The sequence below is a fragment of the Rhea pennata genome, chromosome 6 (genome assembly GCF_028389875.1).
Source record: "Rhea pennata isolate bPtePen1 chromosome 6, bPtePen1.pri, whole genome shotgun sequence".
Classification (NCBI taxonomy): Eukaryota; Metazoa; Chordata; class Aves; order Rheiformes; family Rheidae; genus Rhea; species Rhea pennata.
In genome coordinates this window covers 344,926-359,077 of record NC_084668.1, presented here as the reverse complement: position 1 = coordinate 359,077, position 14,152 = coordinate 344,926, and the positions used below count along the sequence as shown (strand labels likewise).

At 35.2% G+C, this 14,152-nt stretch overlaps 1 protein-coding gene across 9 annotated transcripts in view; it reads left to right on the top strand.

Annotated features, from left to right (window-relative positions):
- TANC1 (tetratricopeptide repeat, ankyrin repeat and coiled-coil containing 1) overlaps positions 1-14,152 on the top strand; it is a 105,751-nt gene that overhangs the window by 82,185 nt on the left and 9,414 nt on the right. For all 9 annotated transcript variants that reach the window (XM_062578306.1, XM_062578314.1, XM_062578305.1 and 6 more), the window contains 8 exons: positions 224-332; positions 560-682; positions 3,235-3,471; positions 4,105-4,290; positions 8,286-8,364; positions 13,009-13,142; positions 13,696-13,819; positions 13,940-14,115. In XM_062578306.1, coding sequence (XP_062434290.1) covers positions 224-332; positions 560-682; positions 3,235-3,471; positions 4,105-4,290; positions 8,286-8,364; positions 13,009-13,142; positions 13,696-13,819; positions 13,940-14,115 — 1,168 coding nt within the window. The remainder of the gene's footprint in view (positions 1-223; positions 333-559; positions 683-3,234; positions 3,472-4,104; positions 4,291-8,285; positions 8,365-13,008; positions 13,143-13,695; positions 13,820-13,939; positions 14,116-14,152) is intronic.

The window sequence follows — 14,152 nt, the reverse complement described above, 5'->3', positions numbered from 1 at the left end:
TTTGGAAAGTTTGCAGCAGTCATGACTTCGCTGGTTTAGATTTTAGATCTTGTTTGCTTTGGTGGAATTTCCTGATTCAAGTAGAGACCTGGACACTTTTTAAAGAAGCGGCTGTCCAACAAAGAAACTTGAGCTAATGTGACAAACGTACAAGCATGTCAGGATATTTACTGGAAGTGTAATTATACATGCAGTTCTCTCTCAATCCTGATCTTTTTACTAGGAATGGACATGCTCTACTGGCTTTCATGTTTTCTCGACAGGAGGGGAAGTTAAACCGACAACAAACTATGGAGCTTGGTCATCATATACTTAAAGCTCACATTTTTAAGGTAAAGCTGGCAGCTTAATAGGAGTTTTATGATCTCTGTATATGAAAATGTGCTAGAGATCCTCATCAGAGTTGCTTTAATAATTTATCAGAAGCTTATGCAGAACACCTGAAATTGTTACCATTGCTAAAAATAACAAATTATAACTTCTCTATATACTGATGAGATGTAGACGTAAATATTATTTGTAATCTTACAGAGATTTCCTGTTATATCATTTCTGTTAGGGTTTCAGTAAAAGGACTGGAATTTCTTCCAGTCATCTTCAAGCCTTGTGGATTGGATATAGTGCTGATGGACTGTCTGCAGCCCTTGCTTCTCTGAGAAACGTCTATACACCCAATGTGAAGGTAAGAAAATAAGCATTCAGGTGCAATCAGTGCTCTATCTCCCATTGTTCCTACAAATCTGTTTACTGAACCTTGAAATTACTTTAAAAAAAAAAGTCCATTTTCCATCTATTACATTCAATGTAAATATAATTTAAAGTAACATTACAGTAAGTCATCCAGAGATGTTCTGCAAATACTATTTAGGAAGGAATAGGAGGAAGAATGGATTGTTGTCTACAGATATATAGTACTCCATAACTCCATACAGTTCTCTGTAACCTCTGTATGGGTTTGCTGCAGCACCTGGCACAGGTTTCCTGCCTCCACATTTCTGAATAGACAGTTGGAATGTGGATGATACTACTCAACAGATGTCAAATATTTTTGTAGATTACATTTCAAATCACGCTTTTTTTAACACTACATTTTAAATCAATTGTTCTGCAGCTGAATTAATTCTGTTGATACTGCTGCCTCTGTGGGCTTTCTACATTGTATTGGATCACTTCACTTTTTTGATAATCAGAGATGGGCAATTTTTTTCTTCATTGCTATTTGATCTCTTTTTTGGGCTATTTTCAAAATGTTATGCCGAAGATTATTAGATACTCAGATGAACTTAAGTAAGCACACTTCAAGCTAGTAATACCTAACCCAAAGACAGGTCAGGGAAAGACGTTTTGATTCACTTTACATAGCAAATGCCCTGTCAGCTGTATTTGTCTGAGTTTTGAAAACTTAGGTAGATAAGCATGTTTTTTAGAAGTTGTACCTTGGAAGGTTTAAATATAAAGAGTTTGCAGGATGAAATAGTTAAGTCTGAGCATTCCCAGGTTCTCCTTTCTGTTTTTGACTTTAGACTTCTCAAGGGTAGTTTGAGGCACAAGATCTGTAAAATGAGCATGATGTTGAAAGTGCTTTTCTTCATGTAAGATCAGTTGAGAGCTGTTAAATTGGTTCAAAGTATTAAATAAAGCAGAATCAGAGTAAGAACACATTAAAAATAACCTCTTTAATACATGTGGGGAGCCTACTGAAAGTATATATGCTTGACGTTCAGAGTGTAATAATACTACATTATAGAAGTAGAAAAATTTATCTATAGAAAAATAATCCTTCTGATAAATTAAGTTTTTATGGTGTAGGTAATTTTATTTTTGTTTGATCCTTGTGATAACTTGCATTTATTTTCATTCTGAAACATTCACTGCATGATCACTTTAAATGCTGTGTCAGTAAATGTTGCAAAATATCTGCTTTCCTAAGAAACGATACAAATTGTTTGTGGAATCTTGGTGTCCTAACGTTATTAATTGGCTTTTATATATCTAGAGCCTCTTAGAGTGCGACTAGCATGTATCATAGTAATTTAGATTATGCATGTAATTAAGTGGCTTCTTCTGGTTTATAATTGGAAATAGATTGTTATTCTGAGGGTTAGTATAGTTTCTGAGGCCTGAGTACAAAAGTTAATTTATTCATCAGCCGATGCTAATTTCATCAAGAAGCAAGTGATGTAGCAGATACATAGATGATGAGATTTAGTTGAGGAACAAGCAAGGAACATTCGAACTACAAAGCCTTTAAATAAACACTGGGCAAAATTGATGTGTTAAAAACATTAATTCCTTTGCTGATAAATATTTTTCCTTTAATGATAACCTCTTTACAGGAGGTTTTAAGTAGGTAAGGACATAAAACCCAGTATTAAAAAAGAAAAAAAACAAGTTATCTGTAACTAAAACCCTCTATAGGAAAAAAAAATCTTAATGTAATTTTTTTTAAAACTCTGCTGTTTTGGACTGTGATTGTCCAGTTGCATTTTCCTTAACAGTTGTGATGAAAAGAAGGATTTCACTCTAATTTTGGTGTACCCACAGTCTGTTGCATAGATGGGCGTGTTAACAAACTTCAAACTTTAGGAGGTCAAAGGTACCACTTGATTTGCTGAGCAGAGTTCAACCATGTTTTCTTGTGTGCAGAAATACCAAGGGAATGGTAAAAGGAGAAAAACTGTGTGATTAAAAAGATTTTAAAAATAAAAATGCCAGCATCCCTGGATTCGGGTAGGGAAATAGGAGTTGGAAGTTGCAGTTTTAGCCAACTACTAAGCCTTTCAGCTGGAAATTTGCTTAGACACATGCGCATAGGCAGAGCAATATTTTTTGCAGAGCAATATTTTTTGCATGTTTTTTGTGTGTGCACGTATTTATGTGCAGCCTTGTTCTCTATTAATGCAGTCTGTTAGGTAAATCTGCAAAGTAGTAATAAATAATGTAGCTGCAAAAATCATACTATTGTAAAAGATTTTGAAGTTGATAAGAGAGGAGTAGTGAGTTTTGGGGGAGAGGTAGACCTTATTTAATAATACACAGTTTACATATTATCTGTGAGAAAATCATCGTACTGCTAAACTTTCGTGTTACTGTATATGTGGTAAAGCCAGTGTCTATCAATAATGTGTATCAAAATTGGAGAGTAACACAGAAGGACCTGAATCAAGATACCAGAGTTGGTTCATAAATTAAGACAAACATGAAAAAAACTGTTTTGTTAAAATTAAATTTTAGGTGAGTCGTCTTCTGATCTTGGCAGGAGCAAATGTGAATTACAGAACAGAAGTACTGAATAATGCTCCAGTTCTGTGTGTTCAGTCACACCTTGGACATGAAGAAGTGGTCACTCTTTTACTGGAATTTGGAGCTGCTATTGATGGAACTTCACAAAATGGAATGACCCCGCTTAGCTATGCAGCAGCTGCAGGTCACATGAACATAGTTGTGCTGCTGTGCAAAAGGGGTGCAAAGGTAAGTTGAGGCAAAAAGATTGCAATGGTTGCAGCCAAAATGTAATGTGAATGCCTAAGAAAATTGTTATTGATTATATAATTATATGCTTAAATAATCATACACAGAGACTTTTGGGTATTAAATGAAAGTTTAGAACATACATGCTGACTTCCATGAAAAGGTGTCTTTCTGATCGTGTGCTTAGTTTTATATGCATAAATAATTCCTGTAAAGTTAATGGGACTATTTACCTAGAAGATACTGAAATCTTTGCACTAATATTGCTTAGAAATCCAAGTATGAAACACCAAGATTTATCTTCAAAATGTAGTCAGCAATACTGCAAGTGTTTTCATGGCAGTTGGCAAGAGGAGTAAAAGGGAGCATTCAGAAAGGCTGCTTGGTGTTCCATTCGGAAGGGATTTCACGGCAGTAGTTTGTAAGTGCTTCCCAGGAGAATATGGACCATCATGTTCCCAGGGTTTGAGTGAGACTGACCGGCCTATAATTCCCTCGATCTTTCTTCTTGCACTTCTTGAAGATAGGCGTGTCATTTGCTTACTTCCAGTCCTCGGGAACCTCTCCTAATTGCCATGACATTTCACTAGACTTTTTTTTTTTTTTTTTAAGTGTTTTTCTTTTCCAATGCAGGCTGACTACCTAGACAAGAAAGGCCAATGTGCTTTGGTCCACAGTGCATTGAGAGGGCATCGTGATATCCTTGAATACTTGCTTAATGTTGTTTGGATAACTCCTTCACAAGAACAACATTCACTGAGAAAATGCCAGGTGCTGCAGCAAGCACTGACAGCAGCTTCCAGTATGGGACACTGTCAGGTACGTTGGTAGATGGGATATTTCCTAATCTGTTTGAATTCATCAGAATTGTACAACAGGGTTTGTAGTTATTTATAGAAAAGATTTGGAAAGCGAAACTACTGAATTTTCAGATATTTTTAATAGGATGCATTCTTTGCAGCTTGATTTAAATACCATAGCCAGTAAAATGACTTGCATCTAGATTTTGTCTGTATGTAATTTTTTACCTACGTTCTCCTCACTGTTCTTGAAGTTGTACTAAATCTGTAATGGTGATGACAATATTCTATGTAAATGATCCAACCTAATATTTTATCCAGAAACTATTGCACCTTAGCTAGATATTTTTTTTGTCATTGAATTAATAAATAAAAAAGTACACTGAAAGAATGGGATTGTTTCACTATGCAACTTCACATATAAAGAGTGCAACACATTATAGGTTGTTCATACATGTTTTACTGCTTACCCTAGTGCACATACCAGGTTACAGACTTCAGCTTTCTGTATTTTTCCTCAGCTCAAGAACTGAGTACAAAGTTGAATATAGAAATTCGCAATCTTGCAGCCAGTGGAGAGCACAGGACTGCTCTGGGGGAATGGCTTACTCCGGTTTTCTTGACAATATAGTATGTAAACTGGATAGCTCAGTTAATTGATAACAAAGAAATTCTAGTAAAACAACTTCTATGTGAACTGCAGAAATTTCATGTACCTAAGTTTATGTGCAGTAGCTGATACCTGTGTTGTTACTGCTCTTATGTTTTTGGTGTTGCAGTCTGTATAGATGAATGTAGTTTAGATACACGGACACTTGCCTCCATTGCAACTATTCTCATGTTGTAGATGGAGGCTAACCTGCACCAAGCTACCTAGGAAGCTGACCTCACCGTTAGCCTGTCTCACCAACTTCAGAGGCTGCAAAACTGTTTTAAGATTTGATGCAGCTGTTTGTTTGTTTGTTTGTTTTTCTCTATTTAGGCCAACTTTAATAACTTTTCCATTAAAATAATAGAAGGAATCATAGAATCAGTAAGGTTGGAAGGGACTTCCGGAGATCATCTAGTCTAACCCCCTTGCTCAAGCAGGATCACGTAGAGCATGTTAGACAGGGTTGCAGCAACAAGGACCCCCCCCCCCCCCCTTGCTGAAGCCTAGGCTTAAACCAGGGACCTTTAGATCTTCAGTCTAATGCTGTTCTAGCTGAGCTATTTTTGCTCTAAGTTAAAAACGGATTTTTCTTATATTTTGCCTTCTCTTCCCTTTTTTTTTCTGGAAATAAGACCCCTGTCTTCCATTCTTACCCATGTGAGGATATGTACCCCACAGTAATTCTTCATGTTTCCACATGAGATTGGTATTTCTGGCAAACTCTTCATAATTCCTACATGGTGCTGTAACTGTCTACTCTGTATTTTACTTTTCTGCTCTCAGATTTAATTTATACAGGCATTACACCACTAATTTCTCTGAAATTTGGAGTGCAGAACAGATTGTGGTTAATTTATTATGATTAATTAGTGATTGCACTGATAAATCTGAAGATAGTTTCTACATTGATTTTTAGCTCAGCACATACAAAACCTCTGTGTGGACATTTTAAAATCAAATTTAGCTTGATTTTGGTTAAGTTCTTTTATTTTGTTGCTTAGTGTTGTTTAGCTTGATCCAGTGGTTTAGATTGGTTTACATAAGTAGGTTTTAAAGAATATAGTTCTTGATTGTTTTTGTACAATTAAAAAAGCACAGAATAAATTATTAGTATAGTTTGTAAGGAATTTGCCTTTTTACTTAAGTGGAATGATACTGCAATAATTTATGCATTGATTTGCGGTTTTCTTTGCAGAGGATGGATGGTATTCAGTGAATGAAACTGATTCTAACAACAGATATTTTTACTTTTTCCATCATTATGAAGCCTTTTACCAGCTACACTGCGCACCAGTAAAAACTTGCCTTAGATGTGTATGTTTTTCTGTAGGTTTCTCTAAGGCAGTGAATACCATAAAATCAGAACACCATGAAAGTATTGAATTTACTTCCTCTAGCAAGCCTGAAAATAGTATTACCTTCATCTGGTAGATAGAGACTTGAGAAACAGAAATTGCTGGAGCTCACTTGGGAAGTCACTGGAAGAGGGAGGAGAAAACTCAACTCTCAACAAATTTTACCGCCTCAGACAGAGGATAGATCTTTCCATGGTTTCCTGTATTGTGGGCTCCTCTTCACCTTAGTAATGAAGGAGTCTCAGGAAGAATCAGGATTTCTCTAGGGATAAAGTAATATAAGGTCATAATTAAATAGTATATTTTTATTCTGAATATACGTATTTTACATTTGTATGTCTAAAATTGTCTCTTTTCAAATAAGTGAAATCTAAGACTGCTTCACAGACATTATTTTAGTATCCAACAGATGTTTCTTCTTTCAGAGTTTCTTTGAAATAGTATTAAGCTAGGAAGTTTCTATGGTTTTGAATATGTGTATATAGTAAAAAGAAATGTTTGCCATCATTACAATATTATTTAGCAATAGAAACACTAAAGATAAATATAATAAATACTCAGATTCTTTAAATATATTGATAATACGGGTCTGTCTTCTGGTCTTTGGGAAAATAATACTTTACAATGAGAAAAAAGTAATCAGTAAATATAAAGTACACAAAGATCACAATAGGCTGATAGAATTTTATATGAATATAGGTGATGCCCTAAAATAGAGAAGATGGTCTCTTTAGTGAAAAGATTTTTATATTTAGTATTTTTAATATCTAATTTTTTTACAAGATCATGATTCCAATCTCTTGAAGTTGTTTACATGATTCAAACAGAACTGTCTGTATGCAACTAATTTATCATATGATTTGAGTATCACGTAAAGTCAATATGAGGATTCTAAACTATGATGATTAACCTGAACTAATGCAAAAATTCCTTTACTGTAGTAGAAGTTCTTACTTGCCTTTCACTGATGAATGTGAAAGGAGCTGACTCACCAGCATCTGCAGAATAGATCACATTAATCATAAATACTTCTTCATTGACTAAAAATTTCTCCTCTCTTTTTTTAAGCAAAAAGAAACTTAATTTTTCTTAGCTTGAAAAAAGAGCTTATGTATTTCATTAATTTTCATTAATACCTTATATTCTAGCATCTTAAGTTTTCAGATTTTCTGCAGTCTATACAATACTTTTCATGCAGCCTGAGAGTATGTTGCTACACTTTCTTCTTTCCTACCTTTGCTCCTTCCTTTATCATTCAGAACTTTTGTTAGTGTGGTTCCACTCCCTTACCTGCTTGCTGCAGTCTCAGTCTCAGTAAGTTTGTTCCCAATTAGAAAACTGTTTAAAGTAGAACTTAGAAGAGGGTTTTAAATTAATATTCTTGTACTAGCTGGTGGTTAGAGAACATAGCTTTTTTTTTTAATAAGATAAAAAATAAAACCACAAAACTTTAATAATTAGTCTTAAGTCTAAAAATTAGCATTTATCAAAATATGCTTAGACCATTCTGTGAAGGAAAAGTTTTGAAGAACAGTTAGGCTATAAATAGCATAAAGAAAAAAATATATAAATCTCCATTTCACAAGATGTATTTCTTGCATACCTTTTTTGCTTCTAGGTAAAATGGAATTTTTTGTGTCTTCACTAAACTTAGCACACCTTGTTTTTATTTTGGCATTGTTGGCCTTAATTGCACTGATATATTTAGGTCACACTGGAGCTCGTTTAATCATCATAGTGTAAAACACTTTGGACCAATTAACAGAAGTGTACTGGACTTATTTTAAAACTGTTTTAAACCGCTCTTAATAACATTTGCATATCTTTAAGCTATATCCCAAATCATACTGTTCTTGTTTTGATGGATTAAGGACAAAGTTAATTCTTTAATTCATGAAGCACTCTCGCTTGTTTTCGATGTTTTGTCTATTGCCATGTTTTGCGAGTGACATGTTGGGGAGGGAGCGTAAAATGTTAGGTCAGTGACCCGCTGGCTCTCCTTTGCAGGTGGTTCGCTACCTCTTGGCAAGCGAAAAGGAGCATGAAGTTGACATCAACGACACGGACACACTGTGGGGAGAAACAGGTATTTTCTTTTCCTTTGGAACTTTTTAATTTTCTGTGGTAAAAGTAATAGGAGTGTACCGGATTTAATAATAAAATCCATACTGTTTATAAGCGATATTGATTTTTTTTTTAATTTATTAAACCTATTCACCTGACAGATTGGGGAGAAAATTGTATAAAATCATTATGAATAAGGGACTTTTAATTAAATTTAGATTGACCTCTGAGATGTAGTGCTTCAAGTTTCACTGTAGAATTTCTTGATATTATGCATCTGAGGATTTTTTTTTTTTAATCTCTTTTGTTTGAAGGAGAGGTGATTGCGTAGTTTTAGTTAGGCAGTGGAAAAATACACGTTTATGTGCATGGCAAGATTTTTTTTTTTAATCTACATAGTAAATTATGCAGCCTACAGCTGGAAGTTCCCATGTTTTATTGTAGGAGTAGCATCTTAATTTCATTTAAACAGCTGAGATTTGCATGAATAGGCAGGAAAACAGTCTCTTTTTTATGATCTTTTTTGAGTAGCCCTTTCACATACTTGAGACACAAATGTTCATCTATGCGTATGCAAAACTATGCTGACTCTTCATTGCAAATGGAAAAAATCCAGTGAATTTCAAAGAAACTACCTCTTCTTCTTCACGATGCTCTGAATTCAGCCTTATTTAGTATTTTATTTTCCAAGTTTTATATCATGATTCTTGTTTAATGTGTGGGAAATCTTTACTCAGAGTTGATGCTTCCTTATGCAGTTCTAACTTAGGATGGAGATCAAGGTATTAATCCAGAGAACTGTGCACAATTTGCTGTTCAGAGCTCTTCTGTGCTCTGAGATGCACGGTAGTAAGTTTTGGGTGAGGAAAACATGAAGAGGGAGTGAAGATAGCTACAGGATTAGCATTACCTGATATCACTCTTCAATTATTGAATGTAAAAATTTTATGTGATAAAGATGCTAATTTATCTGCTGGTGGACTCTTTGTGTACTTGCAGAATTGGGTGAGCATGTATTTATATTGTGTTGTATGGTCCTTTAGCCATCTATTTTATAAGTGAGATCATGCTAATATTCCTTGCCAAGATGACAAAGAATGTGCACATGGCAGTGCAGGCATGGCATACGTGAAAGGAGGATTTGATGGCATGTGGAACTGGATAATGGTAAAACCGAAAGTATGTGGCAGACGGAATGAGGAGCAGTGTGTTTTGTGAATGCCTGTTCTAAAATGGGAAAATTCATCACACGTTGAAAAATATGGAATGACCGTAAAGGTGCCTTCATCATATATTTGTATTGCTTGTTATCTATTCAATAGAATCCTTAGTGGTTTCTGCTCATTGTGGAGGCAGTTTCAATGGTATTTTGTCTCGCAGGTTTTTTAGAGGAGAAGACAGAGATCATAGTTTCTGTTCTCAATATTTTATGACATTAGTATAGGTAAAGGCTGTGTCTGTATGGAGTACAGGTTCAAAGCAAATCATATAGTAAATTAAAGCAATATAAACACACAGAAAAAACAGATAATGTATGAAATGAGAGGATGTAGGGGTGCAAAAATCGTGAAGCCTGTTCTCTAATTTTCCTGAGTTTGTCCTTTTCAAAATCCACATTACTATGTCTTACTCAGAAAAGACCATCTTTGGGGAACCATCTTCCAGAGGTCTTTAATCTGCCTCATATGTTATATGTAAGTTAGCTGATTTGGAGTATTCTGTATTCTTTGTGTCATGCTTTCCTTACTTTCCTCTCCTCCCTACACCAATACCTGATCATGACAAACATGTACCTTGAGATAATGAAAACTCTAGAGCTCTGTCAGTTTGGGATGGAGTGTACTGTAGAAAGAAAGCATGAATGAAAATCACTTTAGTAAGTGGATGAGTAAGACTGGCATTATTGGCAGAAGAGAGTAATAGGGAAAGTATGGATATAACCTAAAATACTAACTAGGAAAGAGGTACAAAGTAACTTCACAGTTCAAAGTTAAGAAAAGAGATTTTAAAATAAAGCTGTGGAGGCTTGTTTACCTTAAGGTAAGAGGACATACTACATGCAAGGATGTTTAAATCCAATGCTGCTAAGTCAAGGTACAAACTTTGAATTCTAAAGGAGTTATAAAGGAAATGAAAGAAGATTCTCTACAAGCGTTGTTAATGCAAAGGTCATGAACATTGAAGCTAGTCACTTTATTGTGTGTGTAATGCAAATTTTGTTTATAAACCATTGTTTTCTTGGCTGTACAAATTTTCATGTGTCTACTAGTATATGTTAAAAATAAATCACCCTCTTCAAACAAGCGCTGATACTTGCAAGATAAAATTCCAGAGTTAAGTCACACATATAGCAGCTGTTCTTGACCTTTAAAAGGAGTTTGTGTTTGATAAGTACTAAGCTTAATTACTTTCTGTTTTACTGGTTGGATTCTACAAACAGTGGTGACGAATTAGTCTCGTTTCCAACTAATTTTGCAACTAATTTTCCAGACTTTGTGTGTGTCTTATTTCAGACATGAAAACTGCCTGTCTTATTTCAGACACAAAAACATCCTTTTTTCTCCTAATTACAATTTCTCTCTGACATTGTTGGCTGCAGATCAAAAATGTATCAAAGATTACTGTTTTTCCTTCAGCTTAATGGGCTGCTCTTCTGTTTTCCGTTCTGCATTAGTTAGTTTTGTAGCTTTTCAGTTAAATTCTTTCCTTTTCTTAGGTAGATGAGGCTGAGCTTTTGCAGAGAACCTTAGGCAGATCAGAGGTGATTCTTTCAGTGGAATACTTGGAATTCCTGAGCATGGTTTAGTCATGGTGTCTTTTAAGCTAATTCTACAAATTCTTTAGTCTTCCTCATCTCTGAATAAAACACAGGGTAGTCGTGTTGCTGTAATGTTAGTTGAACTGTGAGCTAAAAACCTGGAACTGACAAAATGATAAATGTGAAGTTTTTGAAAAAGATAGTTTGTTCTGCTTTTAATGTTGATACTTGTTAGGCGTCTATAACAGTTATTTCCAGTTGCTCAGATGTAAGCAGTTGATGTATCTATAACACAGTGATGTATCAGCCAGAGTGTATGAGTTAGATACTATTGAAAGAAATAATGTATTTACTACTTCCTGCAGAGTTTGTTTTCATTTACTTTCAGCATCTGTTGCAAGTTTTTTAAAAAATCTACTTTATCACCATTGAAAATTCTTAAAAAAAAAAAAAAAAGATAAGAAATTCACTAGTTGACACACTTCTTATTGGAAAGAAATGTATCAGCTGTTCATACTAGATTTATATAGAAAATGGAGTGGTGAATCCTGTACTGATTCTTGCCAAAGTTAACCCCTGAACACAGTTTTCAGAACTGTGTTAACATCACAGATGAGGTTGATGAAAAGAATTCAGCAAAAACAAAAGCTGTTTTTAATTTCATGATCCATTTAAAGCTGTCAACAAGAAGTTGATGTGAGGCAGATGGAAGGGAAGAAAATCACAATGGGGAAAATACAGGGAAATACTTTATTTTCAACCTTCAAAGAATATCACAGGAAAAGGAGGGAGTATGATCAACTACAGAAGATGGGAAGTTGTTTAAATGCATAGCCTTACAGCAAAATTTTTTTCAGAGTCTCGGTACTAAGTGGGGTTACAAAGTATTAGTGCCCTGTGTACGGAAATTACCTGCTTTCTTATAAGCAACACATTGTGAGCATAGATGTACAATAATTTTTATCTTATGAGTGGCTAGAGTAATTGTAATCTCAGTGGTTTTATTATTATTCCACCTAGACATGTGTTTTGGACTGCTCAATAAATAGGATATGTAGGTGTGTGTGGAAAACGTGATGTTCTGTAATGTTTTCAGACATTCCTGAAATGGTGTCTTGTGATGATAGTATCTATCTGTCCAAAAGCTGAAAGGTTACTGCATTTTAGGTAAAGATCAAGACCACGTGACAACATACACTGTACGTTTCAAAAAATGTATTCAAGGTGAGGCAGAATGTTGAGGTCTCTTGTGTGCTGAAAAATGCACAGTGTTCCCTTGAGGCCAAGAGCAAGGAGGAGCACATAGGAATCAGAACCGTTTATTGATGACCTACTGTGCTTTTCTTTGTGAAAAACAGGGGAAAGAATTTTAATTAGTGCAGAATGAAGCTAAGGTGTCTGAGAGGTGAACTTTCTGCGGAGCTCTAAATATCTATTGTAATACATCACTGCTAGGCATTGAGGAAACAGTGCTCTCCAAAACTTGAGTTACAGTGCCTTTGCTGAGTCCCAGAACTGTTGTGATCTTTGCCTTTGGGAAAGACCTGATGGAAAGGGACAAAGCTTTCTCATGAGAAAATGATTAATGAAGAAGGAACGATATCTAACTCAAAGATAAGCTGGCGAGTTTATCCTAAATTGCCATAAAGATTCCTTTTAACCTACAAGCTGTGTACCTGATGGAGTTGTCATCTTTGAGAATTACTTTTTGCTTACCATAGAACATCTTTGGCTTACTGCCTTAACCCAATTCTGACTTAACCGTTTGGATCTGAAAAGTAATTATGAAAATCTAATGGAGTAGTTAAGTTGAAGAAATTGAGAATTCTGTAACACTAACATAATGTTTCATGTATCAAAGGATGTGTTAAAACAGCTAAGAGATGTTGATGAAAATGTTTTCTGTAGCCCTGACAGCTGCTGCAGGAAGAGGAAAACTGGAAGTCTGCAAATTACTGCTTGAACATGGAGCTGTTGTGACAAGAGCTAACAGGAGGGGGATTCCGCCACTTTTCTGTGCAGTTCGGCAGGGTCACTGGCAGGTCGGACACATCTTAACAACTGACAAATTAAATGGATTCCTGTGGGAAATGGTCCTTGAGATAAAATAAAATTTCCTCCCATCTCTAGTCCCAAAATAAATTAGCATAAACTTTCTAATATGCGTTTGCATGAACTTTTAAAGGAAAGTGTTCAGAAGCTCGCTGCTTAAGTTATTTTCATTGATGGGAAAGATTTGAGAGTACATTGGCTTTGATTGTAATATATCTTTAGAAAATAACATATTGAATCTATAATACTTTATTTCACAGACCAAGAACAGAGGCAATTTCAGATCCATTATACTGCTTCTGTGGTAAAGGAGGGGGAACCTTAGGGTCAGGAGCCCCTTTCATGCCTGCCAATTTTTATTGGCTTAAGTGCGGCATGACAAGTAGTCTCAAGAGTGGAGTAACTAGGCCCTGAATTGCTAAGACTTGTCAATGATTACTTATCTATAAATTGTGCTTTAGTCTGCTTCTGTAAAAGTCTGTGCTATTAGAGCTAAAATCTAAATCTGCTTATTTGTTTTTAAATTGCTATTTCCTCTTTCAGATTGCTAAACTTCTACTAGAGCATGGTTCTGATGTGAATTCAAGTGACAAGCAAGGCAGGACACCACTTATGGTGGCCTCTTGTGAAGGACATTTGAGCACTGTGGAATTTCTGTTCTCGGAAGGTAGGAAATAAATGGTTCTAAGCTGAATAGCTGTATCCTAGACTGCATCTATGCAAGTTAGGTAATTTTTACATATTAAACTGGGTATCTTCATAACAAAGTTGATTTTCATTTTTATAGGTGCAACTATTTCATCTCTGGACAAAGAAGGACTGACTGCTTTAAGCTGGGCGTGTCTAAAAGGACACAAGGAAGTGGTTCAGTATTTAGCTGAGAAGGGTGCTACAATTGATCAGATGGACAAAAATGGACGAACGCCATTGGACTTGGCAGCTTTTTATGGAGATGCTGGTATTGTAAGTAAAGCTGACTAAAAACAAATTGAGTGCATAT